Consider the following 17,247-nt stretch of genomic DNA (forward strand, 5'->3'; position numbering starts at 1 on the left):
ATTTGATTTCGAGAATTTAAAATGAATATTGAATCACCAAAAATATAATATTAAATACTTTATTCTGCTTTGTTATAATAATATAGCTTCGTAGAATTACATATATATTACACAAGATCTCAAGTAGTTACCATCACTCGAAGAACTGAAAGATACGACATAGAAGTTTTTATAATACTCATATATGTTTCCATATTGACTACGAAGAATTTTCCAGCCTTCAAGAAAACTGGATCTTGAGCTCGCATAATGACATAAATAATTTCTTTTGCCACACATTTCGGTATATCGTACCAGCTACAGAAATACACCGAGTTACCGACGGCTTCCATCTGACGCCTTAAATATTCGCCCACGTAGCTATATGCAAATAATTGCAGTAGTAGCGTGCTCGACACTATAAATGACTTTATCGTCATAACGATGTTTCCAACGCTAAGAGCGATAATAAATTGAAGTCCTAAAAACAGATGCAAATTATCATAATAAATTAATTAAATTTAAATAAACTTATGCCATTGTGCTTCGCATTATTTTATCGAGTGAGGTAAGAATGTTTACCGCTTGTACAAATAAGTATACAACTCGTGAATAGTTGCACAACCAAGATAGAGCTGATGGTCTCGCTCAGCATTTTGGCTAACTTCAGCAAGTAAATATGCCTCTTGGTTAATGAGATGAAATGTTCCATTGCTTTTTCGTTCTCGTTGTTCAACCTATTGAACTCAAGCCTCAGAATCTCTACCTGACCGCACAGGTGAAAAATGATACCAAAGAACAACGAATCGCTCCCTAATTCATATTTCAATATAAATAAATGAATGTTTTGACCTACTATGAGCATGTATTGGTATTTGGGCCATTCAGATCCCAGACTAATCAATTCCATTCTGCTTCAAATTTTTAATATCATCGCTCAAAACGAATAGTTGATGTTCTACATTTTAACTACAAAAATTATAGGGCGGAAAGTAACAGTCGTTTTTAGAGTTATTCGTTTATCATTTTAATCGTTTTAAACACTACTTTCGTAGTAGTAGCATAGAAAGAAAGTATTAATTTCAGATTACGTGCCCCTCTAAGTTAATCGAGTTTCGTCTAATGCTTTCTCTTTCGATCGTCAAAAGCAAAACAATTGTAATGGCTAAGTACATTTTAACAAATGATGTTCTACTTATCATTCATCGCTATATTTCAATTTATGGATTTAACTAGCGTGGTTTCTGATAGTGACTGATTCGTATGACAGGACGATTCATTACCTAAATTTCCAGTACTCAAGAATATCAGCATCAAGTACTCGACGATAAAAATAATGAAATACAAATTATCCGGCATTTTTATAACTGCTATTACATTTTCGGAAGGTAGAGGATAGTCCGTTGTACTTTCCTCCGTTACGTTAACTATATCTTTCTCTTCCTCTTCAGCCAGCATAGGCACAGTTATGAAAAGAATCGAGCTGAAATACGCGAAAGATATCACAATGGCACTGGCCATTCTCGCCATATAAGCGTGTTTTCGCATTATCGCTCGTTTCTCTTCGTCCCGCAATTCGTTATAATCCTCAACCGCGGACGTAAAATTTGAGATAAGGGCAGCAGGCCGAATACGAAACCGTATAATCTTTGACGCTGCCAAACTGCCGCAGGTAATAAGTACTAGACCGTCCAGATTTTTCTCGGCATCGCTGTTATCTAAGTACATCTCCGATTGCACGACCGTTACCATTAACAGCTACAAAAAAACAACAATCTTTAAACGCGCCAAATCCAGCTGTTAGGAAACCATATTGATTAAGTGCACAAATTGTAAGATAAAAAGGTCAATGAAGTTGAAAACATTGGCTATTTCAATCTATCCTTGAATTCTCTATTGTTTACACAATTTCTTTGCCCTAAATTTCTCTAAAATGATCTAATCCTAATTTATAGAAATATTTATTTCTAAGGAAAAAGAACAATAATGAGCACAAAGACTGATGCCAATCAATGCGGATCTTTTAGGAAGTTCATTTAACACGTTCGGAGAAATGTCAGTCGACAGACGGTAAAAATAAAAATATTTCAATTATTTTTTAAATAATCTATGTGTACACTATGATATATAAAATTTAAATTCATATAACCCTAGAACTGGTTTCATTTATTTGTCCACACATGCTTGTGGATAACACACGTGTTAACTGTGAATAATAGTATGAGTTTCATACCAAAAAAAAAGTCGCTATTGTGGCACGTATAGCGGAAAAGATATTGTAGTCTTGAAGAGGCCAGGTACCTACAGGCCACGACAAGATCTTCAACGGAGTCATCGCGTAAGCGAAGTCTTTACTCGTCGACGTTTTCATCCTGACTGGGCGAAGATTGACAAATAACTCCACGCAATCGTGAGTATCTTCCCTTTCCTTCTTCCCACATGTTTACGAATTGTGTTTCTATTTCTCGGTTTATCTTTTATTCTATTGTAATTGCTCTATTATCCACCGTTCAGTAAGTTACCACTTCTGTTACATTTCCAAGAAAATTGTAGTTGGAGAGGGGAGTTACTTCATAGGTGAATACTTTATTGTTATGCTTCTGTACGGGTAACACCACGGTTTCCGTCGAGCAGCACCACCCGTTTTAAAAATTGATCTGTATTTATAGATAATATCCAACTTATGTGATAAATTCTTAAAAAGATCATGCGTATTGAAAATTGGTCTGTATTGTCAAAGACTATTCAACTTTCACAGCTAAATATCAGAATAGGGTTCCAGCGATATGTAAAGGAACGGAAAAAACGAAGATCTATTTTCTTATAACAAGAAAATACCCTTTTTTATAAGGGAAGTAGAAGAACTGAAACGAGTAAATTGCAATCGATTACTTTCAACTCAAACGATGGGACGATTGTAATCAGTTCGTCTTAAAAGTGCACTCTGGAAAATTTCTTATTTATTCACACATACTGATCCGAGCCGTTGCACACTCATGTGTAGTAAATTATAGCAAGCTTCGTGCGCAAGTATGTTTATGAATGTTGAGTCATGGGTTAAAGAAAACTTTGTTCTTCCTCATCGAATTACAGTAATAGTGCCTGTGCTATACTAGCACCGAGAATGTCGAAAGGAATACATAGTACTTCCGATCAAATGGTCTTCGTATGACTCGCATTACTTTCAAAACGGACAAATAAGAAGTCTGGTGTCTGCCGTATTTCTTTGAAAGTGAACATATTCATCGAAAAGAATTTCCCTTCTGTCACTTGGTGTGGCAAGTTTCCACGATTCATTGTGAGTACCTTGCTAAATGTCCTCTCGAGGTTGATACCACGGCGAATTGCAGACGGTTTGTGCGATCTCTCCTGATCGAGTCTCGGCTGTGTCGCTTGTGTAAGGGTGAAGATACAGCCGTATGAGCAACGTCATCATCAGGACGACGCCTTTCAATGCACTGCTGACGTTGTCTCTCGTGCTCAGACAGACAAGCAGCAAAAAATCTGCTTTGGTAATCAAGGTAATACATCGTTTATACGTAAACATATTTTTATATGAATTTCACTTCATACTCACTATAAATACACACTCACTTAACTCTTTGCAAATTCTTCAACTTTCTATATAATATATGAATAGAAGTTTGTCCTTTGAATTATGTTCGTTTTCGTGTATCTAACATTTTCATTTGCTTGGTACAAGTGTTATATCTTGATCGTCAACATTTCTAGTGTTAATAGTGAACTGAATTATCATACATAACCATATAAATTTCACATTGCAAAAAAAAAAAAAAAAAAAATGAGAAATATAAGTAAGACGAGCATATAAATTACTTAAAAACGTATTTTTACCTTCGATGCAAATTGGCAAGGCACTCATTAGTAACAACTGTTCCAGGACCGTCTTATTGAAGGTCTGCACGAGATCATTGGCCAGTACCGCGGGCTGGTAGTGTCGTTTCTCGACAAATCGAAGCTTTTTTTTACAACCGAATTCCATGAACTCCAACTTGGTAAAATTTATATTGAGAACCACGACTTGGCGACAGAGTTCCATCGTTAAGCTGAAGAATAATTCATCGTTAGCACAACGAGCTATCGTGTTAACGAATGTGTGCTTTGCCTGCATTACCAATACGCAGTAATTTGCCAGAAAATAATCGTTCACATTCTAAGGACCGTTTAAGTTCACCGATGAATTTGTCGAGTTTTTGAACATCTAAACAGAGTAAGGCACACCACAGTTAAAAAATTAGGAATCGTTTTACGCGAAAAAGTAATCTTTTCTTCAAATTTTTATATTTCTCTTATACGATGTACTTCTACATTACAAATATACCAAAATATACATACATTCGAAATTTCTATCCTGAAATACATATGTATTTATGTATGTATAGAGTCATAAGCAGACTGTGGATTTGTTTGAAAGTGAAAAATTGCACAGGATACTTGCAATTTCAAAAAATGCACGATATGCTCATAGCGTAGCGTTTTCCACAATACTTGGTAGGAAAATTATTTTCTATCGAGATTTTACTCTTTTCATTACATTCTCAGAAACATGAAATTGGATAAAAATCCGTAGTCTAGTCATAAATATTGGAACATCAGCTTAAAATCATATCAGTTACATACGCAGATTCATCGAATAGTGGTAGTATGATGTAATCGTAACAGCTTTTTTACCATGTTAGCTCTCCAATTCGCGTGATCCTCCTGAAGAATCGGCGGCGGAGTGGGTGATGAGCGAGGCCCCACTACGTAAAGATGCGTGCTCATCGATCCCCACTGGATACTAATCGAGAGAATTGAATGCGATCCACGATGCCGTCATTGTATGTCTGGAAGCGATCCCGACAGCAGCACTGAGTATACGTAGATCAAGCATCTGTCAAGCGAAACACGGTACGTAGACGGGAATTTGTAACCGACTTGGTACGGAAATCAAACCGCCTTTCGTATCCACGCTACGTACGCGCCTCAAACCAAAGAATTACGAACATAAACCGCACAGAAAACCACCGTACAAATAACCGCCGTGTACAGCTGTAACGATTTCGTGAGACAGACACGAGCAGTTGGCCTTTCGGACTTCCTTTCCACGTATCAGCCAGTGTGAATGGAACGCCGGTGTTCTGTGTTCAGAACTTGCAATTTAAAATTTGTAGCAAATGGTACGAACACATCACGGAATGTTTACTGCTGAGGTCGAATTGCCGACGCTGCGCTGCAGCAAATTTTGAGTTTACGTTCAGTTGAACAGAACAAGCTGCTGGGTGTTGTTGTGGACTAAGGTGTCGTGCGTGTCTCCATCTGATTGTCTCTCGTTAGTGTGGCATCGATGCTTACTTGACCCGACAGATATCGAGGCGTAGCAGTATTCGAAATGTCGGCGTGTTTTCAAGTTTGTAAGTATGTACACGTACATTTATTGCAATATCTGCCTTTAACGCGCAGAGGACGTTGTTCTCTCCGTATGCCATTGTGCCATAACGAAATTAGAATATACTGTGCATTTTTTCTTTATATAAATTTCGTCTCTCAACTTTCTTCACCCGCTAATTAAACGGTTTCCGCTGTGCAGCGCCTGGAAACACGGACCGTTTATACAGATACTATCAATTCATGGAATAAGTAACATGTCCCATCGCTAGACGCGATAAGATTTTCAAATTCTCGTTCTGCTTAATCCTGGCCAGCTAAGCGATTTCAATTTTCTTCTAAATTATTCGTTCCAAGACCAGTGATACCTTTCTAATCTACTAACACTCCAAGAGATTCCAAACATAGTGTTTTGTGATTGAGAATATGTTCAATAGCCAATTCCATATTGATATGAAAAATATGGAGGTAGAACGCGAACAAATAATATATACCAGTTTTTACAGGCAAACAGAATTTAATTTCAATACGTCACCAAACAAACTTACATTAATTACCAAAATTAAATTTGTATTTATATACCATCTATTTAAATGCCCATTTACGTATACATATATTTCAAACATTTTCAACGCGTGGTGATACAATACATAAACGACACTGTTGTATCATCTGTCGGTCATTGTACGAATTCAATTTGATTTGATTGAAAATCAATTTGATTTTGAGTATTTGAAATGAATACTGAATCACCAAATATTTTAATAATACTAAAAATTTATTGTTCTTTATTAGATTAACATAACTTCCTAGATTTCTATATTATACAAGGCCTCAAGCATTTACCATTACCCGTAGAACTGAGAGATACGACATAGAAGTTTTTATAATACTCATGTATGTTTCCATATTAACAACAAAGAATTTTCCAGCCCTTAGGAAAACTGGATCTTGACCTCTCATAATGATATAAATAATATCTTTTGCCACACATTTCGGTATGTTGTACCAGCTACAGAAATACACCGAGTTACCGACGGCTTCCATCTGACGTTTTAAGTATTCGCCCACGTAGCTGTATACAAATAATTGCAGCAGTAGCGTGCTTGATACTATGAATGTCTTTATTGTCATGACGATGTTTCCAACTTTCAGAGCGATAATAAATTGAAGTCCTAAAAATAGATGCAAATCATCATAATACATTAATCGTATTTAAATAAACTTATGCCATTGTGCTTCGCGTTATTTGATTAAGTGATGCAACAATATTCACCGCTTGTAGAAATAAGTATACAACTCGAAAATAGTTGCATAGCCAAGATAGAACTTATCGCCTCACTCAACATTTTGGCTAACTTCAGCAAGTAAATATGCCTCTTGGTTAATGAGATGAAATGTTCCATTGCTTTTTCGTTCTCGTTGTTCAATCTATTGAACTCAAGCCTCAGAATCTCTACCTGACCGCACAGGTGAAAAATGATACCAAAGAACAACGAATCGCTCCCTAATTCATATTTCAATATAAAGAAATGAATGTTTTGACCTACTATGAGCATGTATTGGTATTTGGGTCATTCAGATCCCAGACTAATCAATTCCATTCTGCTTCAAATTTTTAATATCATCGCTCAAAACGAATAGTCGATGTTCTACATTTTAATTACAAAAATTACAGGGCGGATAGTGTAACAATCGTTTTTAAAGTTACTCATTTATCGTTTTAATCGTTTTAAACACTACTTTCGTGGTTGATCGTTTTAAACAATATTTTGAACGTACATTAAATGAATATTAATCACATGCCAAACACACACTACGTACACACGAGGTACAAGTCCAATAGTAAAATTTTTTCACAGTATACTTTGATTTGCTCTAATGTGTCATGTCTATATGTATGAGTGAAGTGGCATAAAGTTCACGCATCAAGTTTTAAGAGGTTATTGTAACGGATCAATATAGATAAAAAAAGACATCGCATACCAACAGCATTTTCATCAGAAAATGAGGTTGATCATTCTATTTTTGTCACACAATCACTTATGGAAAAATTACTTATTTCAGATCATGTGTCCGTTGAAATTATCGTCCAATACTTTCTTTTTCTATGGCCATATGCAAAGGAATTGTAATTGCAAATTACCTTTCGTCAAATTATGCTCGTACTTATCATTCATCTCTACATCTCAATTTATGGAGTTGATTAGCATGGCTTCTGACTGACAGCGACTGATTCGTATAACAAGATGGTTCATTACCTAGATTTCCAGTACTCAGGAATATCAGCATCAAGTACTCGACGATAAAAACAATGAAATATAAACTGTTCGGCAATTGTATAATTGCCATTACATACTCGGAAGGTATAGGGTAGCCCGGTGTACTTTCTTCTGTCACGTTAACAATATCTTCCTCTTCTTCCCCAACCAGCATAGGCAGAGTCATCATAATGGTCGAGGTGAAATACGCGAAAGATATCACACTGGCACACGCCACTCTGGCCATGTAAGCGTGTCTTCGCACTATCACTCGTTTATCTTGATCTTTCAGTTCGTCATAATCCTTAACCGCCGAGGTAAAATTCGAAATAATGCCACCCGGCCGAATACGAAAACTGATGACCTTTGATAGCGTCAAAATACCGCAAGTAATTAATGCTAGACCGTCTAGATTTTTCTCCGCATCGCTGCTATCCAAATACATTTCAATATGCAGGATGGTTAACATTAATAGCTAGAAAAGGACGATATTTTTTAATGTGCTGTAATAACAAAATTGTGAAATTAACTAAAAGTGACTTCTAGAAGCATCGTTTTTAGACGTTTGGACAAAAGTATGTAGATAAATGGTGGATATAAGTATCAACGTATTTTCGCTAACTATGGCTTGTTTATGCAAAAATGTAAATCACAATTTCAATATTTTACTAAATAATTAACGTATTATAATGATGTATAACACGTAAAATTTAAATATATAACAATAGAGCTAGTTTCACTTATTTGACAATTTATTTTTGTTCCCGAGTATATAGCATACATGTTAACTTCGAAACAGAACGAGGAAAGTTTTATACCAAAAGTGAAATTGCGATTATCGCACGCGCAGCAGAGAAGATATTGTAATCTTGAAGAGGCCAGGTACCAACAGGCCACGACAGGATCTTCAACGGAGTCATCGCGTAAGCAAAATCTTCACTGCGCGATGCCTTCATCCTCACAAAATGTAGACAAACAATTTCACGTAATCATGAATACGTTCCGTTTCTTTCTTCCTACACAGTAACAAATTGTGTATTTTTATTTCTCGTTTTATGTCTTATTCAACTGTAATCGCTCAATTATCTATCGTCCACTAGGTTATCTACATCTACTACACATTTCCAAGAAAATTCCGGTGGAGCGGTTACTTTTTAGATAAATATTTTATTACCATACTTCTATATGATGGTTTCTGTCGTCGTGCGCCATTTACTCTAAAAATTAGATTGTGTTTTCAAAGAATATTCAATTTTCATAATCAGTTATTAAACTGTACACTCGCTTTGAAAATTGATCTGATACGAAAGATATTCATCGGAAACTATCAGTTGCAACGATATCTAAGTAAGCGCAAAGACCTAAGATCTATTTTCTTATAGCAGGAAAATACTCTATCCTATACTGAAAGTGGAAGAACTGAAACGTCTAAATTGCTATCGATTATTTCCAACGCAAGCAAATGGTGCGATCGTGACCGGTATCTTTCGAAATTGTATTCTACAAAATGCCATGTATATTCGTACACACTAATGCAAACCGCTATATGCTCATTTGTAATAAATTATAGCATGCTTCGTGCATAGGTATGTTTGTAAAGGTTTGAGTCGTACGTAAGAGAGTTTCGTTGTACTTCCTCGTCGAGTAACAGTAATTCCGCCTTTGTTACACGCGGGATATATCGGGAGTCGCCAAAGGAATACATAGCACTCGCGATCAAATGCTTTTCACGTGTCCCGCATTACTTTCAAAACGGACAAGTAAAGGGCTGGTGTCGACAGTGTTTCTTTGGAAGCGAATATGTTTTTCAAAAGCTGTTGCGTGGTACGATCAACTTTTGATGTTCGTTATTAGTTTCAGATCGTCTGCTACATGTCATCGAGATTGATAGCTGTGCGATTTATCTGAGTAGACCTAGAGGTACAGCTCTGTGAGTCACTTCACCATCAGAACTGCATTTTCCACTGCACCTATGTTGTCTTTGATGCCCAGGCAGCTCAGGAACACGAAACTTCGTTTGGTGATCAAGCCAATAGATCAATTGCATCTGAGCCCGCTTTTATATGAATTTTATTTCATACAATTTAGAGAAAGTTTTCATTTTACCCTTTAATAGAACAAGCAACAAATTTTCGATTTTTCATATTAATTTTATTGATCTATACCAGTGCGTTATTGAGATTTAAAATTTTTTAATTGCTGAATGAAGTCTTCCGTCGACTGAAAGATTCAATAACGCGTAAGTAGAAACGAACGGCTGACTTACACTTATCGGTTACGAAGCCCTTCATTTGCCAAAGCGATTGAGTTTTGAAGCTACAAGTGCCAATGTACATCATTATTACATTGGCACTTGTAGCTTCAAAACTCAATTGCCTTGGCAAATGAAGGGCTTCGTAACAATGTAATAATGATGTACATTGGCACTTGTACATATACATGTATTGTACATATACATGTATTTCAAATGTTTTCGGTCATTTCACGAATTATTGACTATAACAGACTACTGAGACCATCGATTACGCACATTCGATCAATTTGATTTTGAGTATTTGTAATAAATATTTAGTCACCAAAAGTATAATATTATATATCTTGTTGAGCTTTATTAGATAAATATACCCCCTCCATTTCTATATTATACAAGGCCTCAAGTACTTATCATTACCCGTAGAACTGATAGGTACGACATAGAAGTTTTCATAATACTCATGTACGTTTCCATATTAACAATAAAAAATTTTCCAGCCTTCAGGTAAACTGGATCTTGAGTTCTCATAATAACATAAATAATATCTTTTGCTACACTATTCGGTATATCGTACCAACTACAGGAATATATCGAGTCGCCGATGCCTTCCATTTGACGCTTTAAATAATCGCCCACGTAGCTGTATGCAAATAATTGCACCAATAGAGTGCTCAGTACTAAAAACGTTTTTATCGTCATGACGATGTTTCCAACACTCAGAGCGATAATGAATTGTAGTCCTGAAAATAGGTATAAATCATTCCAACACGTTCATTGTATTTAGATAAATTTATGTCATTTAATGTCATTTTATCAAGTGATGTGAGAATGTTCACCGCTTGTACAAATAAGTACACAACTCGTGAATAGTTGCACAGCCAAGATAGAACTGATTGTCTCGTCCAGCATTTTGGCTAGGTTCAGTAAGTAAACATGCCTCCTGGTTAATACACTGAAATGTTCCTTTGTTCTTTCGTTTTCGTTTCTTAGTCTTTTGAAATCAAGTTTCAAAATTTCTACCTGACCGCACAGATGAAAAGTGATACCGAAAAACAAGGAATCGTTTCCTAATTCATATTTAAAAATAAATAAATTAGATCTTTGAGCAATAATAGTATTTTAGCGTCTCAGAAGCCAAACTGATGAATTCCAGAGGGTATGAAGTTGCATGCCATCATAGTTCAAAATGAATAATTATTCAATATAATTCAATATATTATTCAATATTTTACTAACAGAGAGTAAGGCTGTGCATTGTAATTTCAAAGTATATGCAACAAATGATGCTCCTATTTATCATTCTCTTTTACTTTTTAAGTTGTGGAATTGATTGGCATGGCTTCTGACAACGAGTAATTCATATGACACGATGATTCATTACCTAGATTTCCATTGCTCGTTAATAGCAACATCAAGTACTCTACGATAAAAACAATGAAGTATAAATTTTCCGGTATTTTTACAAGTGCCACTACTTTTTCGGAAGGTATAGGGTATTCCGGAATACTTTCTTCCGTTACGTTAACTATATCATTGATTTCTTCTGCAGCCAGCATTGGCAGAGTTGTGAAGAGAGTTGCGCTGAAATATGCGAAAAGTACCCCACTGATACCTGCTACTCTGCCCATGTAAGCATGTCTTCGTACTATCACTCGTTTTTCTTGGTCATTCAAATTGTTATAATCCTTAACCGCCGAGGTAAAATTTGCTATAAGGCCAGCAGGGTGAATACGAAACTGCAGGACCTTTGACACTGCCAAATAGCCGCAAGTTAGTATTACTACAGCGTCTAGATTCTTCTCAGCGTCGCTGCTGTCTAAATACATCTCTGATTGCACGATCGTTATCATTAGTAGCTATAAAAGAATAAGAATTTTTAAACACGTCAATTTCAGCTATTCAGAAATTTTGCATGTCGGTGTATAATAAATAAAATTTAAATATATATCACTAGGACTAGTTTCACTTATTTGTCCACTCAATTTTTGTTCCTCAGTACACATACACGTTAACTTCCAAACAAAATGATATGAGTTTCATACCAAAAGAAAACTCGTGATTATGGCGCGTATAGCGGAAAAGATATCATAGTGTTGAAGAGGCCAGGTACCAACAGGCCATGATAGGATCTTGAACGGAGTCATCGCGTAAGCGAAATCTTTACTCGACGTCGCCTTCATCCTCACAAGATGAAGATCGACAAGTAATTCCACGCAATCGTGAATACATACCCTTTCCTTTCTTCTTTATGCTTACGAATTGTATTTTTATTTTTCGGCTTTTCTTTTATTCCACCATAATCGCTCAATTATCTACCGTACAGTAAGCACATTTTCAAGAAAATTCCGGTGGGGGTTTACATCGTCGATAAATATATTATTGTCATGCTTCTACACGATTAATAACTAATACGCGGTGTCTGCAGTCCAGCGCCATTCGTGTTGCAAATTAGTCCGTGTTTTCAAAGAATATTCAACTTCCATAGTAAGTTGTTACACTATACATACGCTTCGAAAATTGATCTGTGTTTTCGTAGGATATTCACTTTTCATCGGAAACTAGAGTTTCAACGTTATGTAAGCAAATGTAAAGAACAAAGATCATTTTCTTATAGTAACAAGCTACCCTTTCTTATAAGAAAAGTGGAAGAACCGAATCGTCTAAATTGCAACCGATTATTTTCGCAGCAAATGGTGCGGTCGTGATGGGCGTTCTCGAAATTGCACTTTGGAAAATTTCTTATTTATTCGCATACAATGGTCCAAACCATTGCGTATTTATGTTTAATAGATTATAGCATGCTTCGTACGTAGGTATGTTTATGGAAGTTTAAGTTGTACATTAGAGGAAATTTCGCTCTTTCTCATCGAATTACGGTAATATTGCCTTTGCTACACTAGCAATGCGCCGCGGATGGCGAAAGGAGTACATAGCACTCGCGAACAAATGGTCTCTATATGCTTCGCGTTACTTTCAAAACGGACAAATAAGAAGTCTAGTGTATGTCGTATTTCTTTGAAAGTGAACATATTCATCGAGAAGAATTTCCCTTTTGTCACGTGGCATGACAAGTTCCTACGATTCATTGTGAGTATCTTGCTAAATGTCTTCAAGGCTAATACCAGAGTAGATTCAGACAGCTTGCACGATTTCTCCGGCTCGAGGTTCGACAGAGTCGCTTGCATAAGTGTAAAGGTACAGATGTATGAGCAACGTCATCATCAGGACGACGCCATTCAATGTACGATTGATTTTTTTGTGGACACCCGACGGTGACGATCGTGGTGCGTGCGTAAAGTTTGTGTAAATATCAATTACATGCTATTATTTATTGATTATTTATGGAGGCAAAGGTTTAGAGGAAACATTAATCCTCTCTATTCGAAAATTTCATGGAGCTGTTGTGGATGTTAATGAGTAGACAGTAATGTTTAATCTATGATTTCTCTTACAAAACGTCGTGCAGAATGGTTTACGTCTTCAAATGTCATAATTTTACTCCATGAATTGTACGAGGTAAACTGCTGCCCATATATCGTTCGATTTTGAAGGATCCCTGTGTACCCCGTTGCTTAGGCTGACCTACTTTCGCTCTTGTAAGGAGGTTTGTTCTTGTGCAGGGATTTTTGGCCATTTTTTAAATGTCAATAAGTAAAAGATTAAGCTGAAAATGAAAATTTTTATTGTTGATTGTCGTTTTATTTGGGTTTCAGGAATTACCCTTAAAATTACTGACACGCGTAGCCGAACACTTGTATATTTAAATGTTTCCTGAGTGCATCATCTGTTGGCCGTCGCACGAATTATTAACGACAGCTTATTGAACTTATTAATCTGATGCGCACACCCGATCAATTTGATTTTGAGCATTTGAAATGAATATTGAATCACTAAATATTTTAATAATACTAAATATTTTATTGTGCTTTATTAGATTAACATAACATCCTAGATTTCTACATTATACAAGTCTTCAAGCAGTTACCATTACCCGTAGAACTGAGAGATACGACATAGAAGTTTTTATAATACTCATGTACGTTTCCATATTAACAATAAAAAATTTTCCAGCCTTCAGGAAAACTGGCTCTTGAGTTCTCATAATAACATAAATAATATCTTTTGCCACACTTTTCGGTATGTCGTACCAGCTGCTGAAATACACCGAATCACCGATGCCTTCCATTTGACGCTTTAAATATTCGCCCACGTAGCTGTATGCAAATAATTGCACTAACAGAGTGCTTAGTACTATAAACGTTTTTATCGTCATGACGATGTTTCCAATGCTCAGAGCAATAATAAATTGAAGTCCTAAAAACAGATGCAAATCATCATAATACATTAATCATATTTAAATAAACTTATGCCATTGTGCTTCGCGTCATTTTATTAAGTGATGTAAGAATGTTCACCGCTTGTACAAATAACTATACAACTCGTGAATAGTTGCACAGCCAAGATAGAGCTGATCGTCTCGTTCAACATTTTGGCTAGATTCAATAAGTAAACATGCCTCTTGGATAGTACGATGAAATGTTCCATTGTTCTTTCGTTGTCGTTGCTCAATCTTCTGAAGTCTAGCCTCAGAATTTCCACTTGACCACACAGGTGAAAAATAATACCAAAGAATAACGAATCGCTACCTAATTCATATTGAAAAATAAATAATCAAGATACTATTGCTACTTTCGACATGTATTGGTATTCGTGTCTCTTTGAACCGAAACTCATCAATTCCATTTTCTTTCAAGTACTTACTTTCTTTGTTCAAAATGAATAATTGAAAATCAACAGCAGATAATACAAAGCTGAAGATTGTAATTTCAAAGTATATGCAACACATGTTGCCGCTACTTATCGTTCTCTTTCACTTGTCAAATTGTGGAATTGATTCGCATGGCTACTGGCAATGAGTAATTCGTAAATCACGATGATACAATACCTAGATTTCCATTGCTCGTTAATAATAACATCAAGTACTCCACGATAAAAACAATGAAGTATAAATTATCCGGCATTTTTATAAGTGCCATTACTTTTTCGGATGGTATAGGATATTCCGGAATATTATCTTCCGTTACGTTAACTACATCTTTCACTTCATCCGCAGCGAGCATTGGCACAGACATGAAGAGAGTTGCGCTGAAATATGCGAAAAGTACCACACCAATACCTGCCACTCTGCCCATGTAAGCGTGTCTTCGCAGGATCACGCTTTTCTCTTGGTCATACAATTTGTTATAATCCTCAACCGCCGAGGTGAAGTTCGAGATAAGACCAGCCGGTCGAATACGAAAACGAATGACCTTTGACACCGCCAGAATACCGCAGGATAATATTACTAATGCGTCGAGATTTTTCTCTGCGTCGTTGCTGTCTAAATACATCTCCGACTGCACGATCGTTAGCATTAGTAGCTGTAAAAAAATGACAAATTTTAACCGCGCCAATTTCACCTACCACCACATTTTAATTTCCTTTTTAATTCACTATTGTTTACACATTTTCCTTGCCATAATCAAATTTATTGAAATAAATCATTTGTTTCTGAAGAAAAACGCAAGTAATGTGCAGTAATAATAAAATTTACAAAGAGTCGTGCGGATTGCGAATTTTTTTGGGAGATTCCCTATCATGTTCGGACTAAAGTATATGGGCAGGTAGTTGAAATTGGTATCAATGTAGTTTCTATAAGTACATCTTGTTTATACAAAAATGTTCAACTATTTCAATTATCTATTAAATAATTTTTGTACTATAATAATATCCACTGGTATGCAAAATTAAAGGAACACTTAATATTCGACTGTGCAATCCCCACGAGGAGTAGCTTGCGTTATTATTATAATGCCTGCTGCATACTCAAAGTTCAATAAAACATCGCACAAATTATCGGGTAAATTATGTCATTTTAACTCTAAACAAAATTTGTTAACGTCTGTAGAATTTGTTGAATTTGAAATACATTCGAAACAAGATAGCAGCTGCGCTTCCTCGTGCTACCACATGATACAGGAAACTCTGTGGGAAAAATTCCGGAAGATTCTGAAAATAGTGGTCTTTTTATTTAAAATAAGTATAGAATGATTGCTATGACTTTATAACACTTTTAATGTCAGCAACTTTTCGGTGAAAATTGAGTACTTGCTTCAATTTTGTACACCAGTGTATAACAAATAAAATTTAAATACATATCACTAAGACAAGTTCCACTTATTTGTTCACTTAATTCTTGTGTCCGAGTATACATATATGTTAACATCGAAACAGAATAGCAAAAATTTCATACCAACAGAAAACTCGTGATTATGACACGCATAGCGGAAAAAATATTGTAGTCTTGAAGAGGCCAGGTTCCAACAGGCCACGACAGGATCTTCATCGGAGTCATCGCGTAAGCGAAATCTTTATTCAACGTCGCCTTCATGCTCACAACACGAAGATCGACAAGTAATTTCGCGTAATCGTGCATATGTACCCTCTCTTTCTTCCCACATGCTTACGAATTGTGTTTCCATGTTTCGGTTTATCTTTTATTCTACTGTAATCGCCCAATTATCTATCGTTCAGTAGGCGCATCCGCAAGAAAATTCTAGTGGGGATTACGTTTTAGGTAAATACTTTATTGTCATGTTTCTGCATGATTAATATCTAATACGTTGCTTCTGTTATCCAGTGACATTCGTCTTGAAAATTACTACGTGTTTTCAAAGAATATTCAACTTTCATAGCAGGTTGTTACTATACGATCTATACATTCGCTTCGAAAATTGATCTATGTTTTCATAAGATACTTATCTTTCATCGGAAACTATTAGGCAAGGGCTTCAAGGACGCGTAAGCAAATGTAAAGAACAAAGATCAATTTTCTTATAGTAAGAGGGTACCGTTTCTTATAAGAAAAGTGGAAGAACTGAGTCGTCTAAATTGCAATCGATTACTTTCAACGCAAGCAAATGGTGCGATCGTGACCGAAAATTACACTCTGGAAAATTTCTTATTTATGTGTATACACTGATCCAATTTATTGTATACTTACGTGTGATATGTTACAGCATGCTTCGTGTGCAGGTACGTTTATGAAAGTTTGAGTCTTACGTAAGAGAATATTTCGTTGCTCTTCCTCGTCGCATCACTTTTCCTGTACGTGGGATGTACCGTGGGTGGTGAAGAGAATACGTACCTTTCATGCTCAAATGGTTTTCACGTGTTCATCATTACTTTCAGAACACTCATATAGAAAGCTGATATTCTCAGTATTTCTTTGAACGCGAATGTATTCATCTGATGGAATTTTCCGGCTGGCAGGTGCTTTCGTGATTCGTTGTCAGTACGCGGTTCTTTGCCAACTGTTGTCAAAGT

The 17,247-nt window shown here is 36.0% G+C and overlaps 2 protein-coding genes across 2 annotated transcripts; both read right to left on the bottom strand.

Moving 5' to 3' along the window:
• Positions 1-43: 43 nt before the first annotated feature.
• LOC139990726 (odorant receptor 4-like) lies at positions 44-3,011 on the bottom strand. Its single transcript, XM_072010198.1, has 4 exons — positions 2,213-3,011; positions 1,263-1,737; positions 562-792; positions 44-460 (listed from the first exon to the last, which is right to left on the bottom strand). The coding sequence occupies exons 1-4, from the start codon at positions 2,348-2,350 to the stop codon at positions 120-122; spliced, it is 1,185 nt and encodes a 394-aa protein (XP_071866299.1). The 5' UTR covers positions 2,351-3,011; the 3' UTR covers positions 44-119.
• Positions 3,012-6,109: 3,098 nt separating this feature from the next.
• Positions 6,110-17,118, bottom strand: LOC139991101 (uncharacterized). The gene is made up of 14 exons (XM_072010914.1): positions 16,175-17,118; positions 14,828-15,302; positions 14,298-14,528; positions 13,857-14,196; positions 13,469-13,546; positions 11,925-12,123; positions 11,264-11,738; positions 10,719-10,949; positions 10,285-10,622; positions 9,895-10,054; positions 8,447-8,616; positions 7,629-8,103; positions 6,644-6,874; positions 6,110-6,542 (listed from the first exon to the last, which is right to left on the bottom strand). Exons 1-14 carry the CDS (start codon positions 16,355-16,357, stop codon positions 6,202-6,204), a joined length of 3,927 nt encoding a protein of 1,308 aa, XP_071867015.1. The 5' UTR covers positions 16,358-17,118; the 3' UTR covers positions 6,110-6,201.
• Positions 17,119-17,247: the final 129 nt, after the last annotated feature.

This window comes from Bombus fervidus, chromosome 9 (assembly GCF_041682495.2).
Source record: "Bombus fervidus isolate BK054 chromosome 9, iyBomFerv1, whole genome shotgun sequence".
NCBI classification, from domain to species: domain Eukaryota; kingdom Metazoa; phylum Arthropoda; class Insecta; order Hymenoptera; family Apidae; genus Bombus; species Bombus fervidus.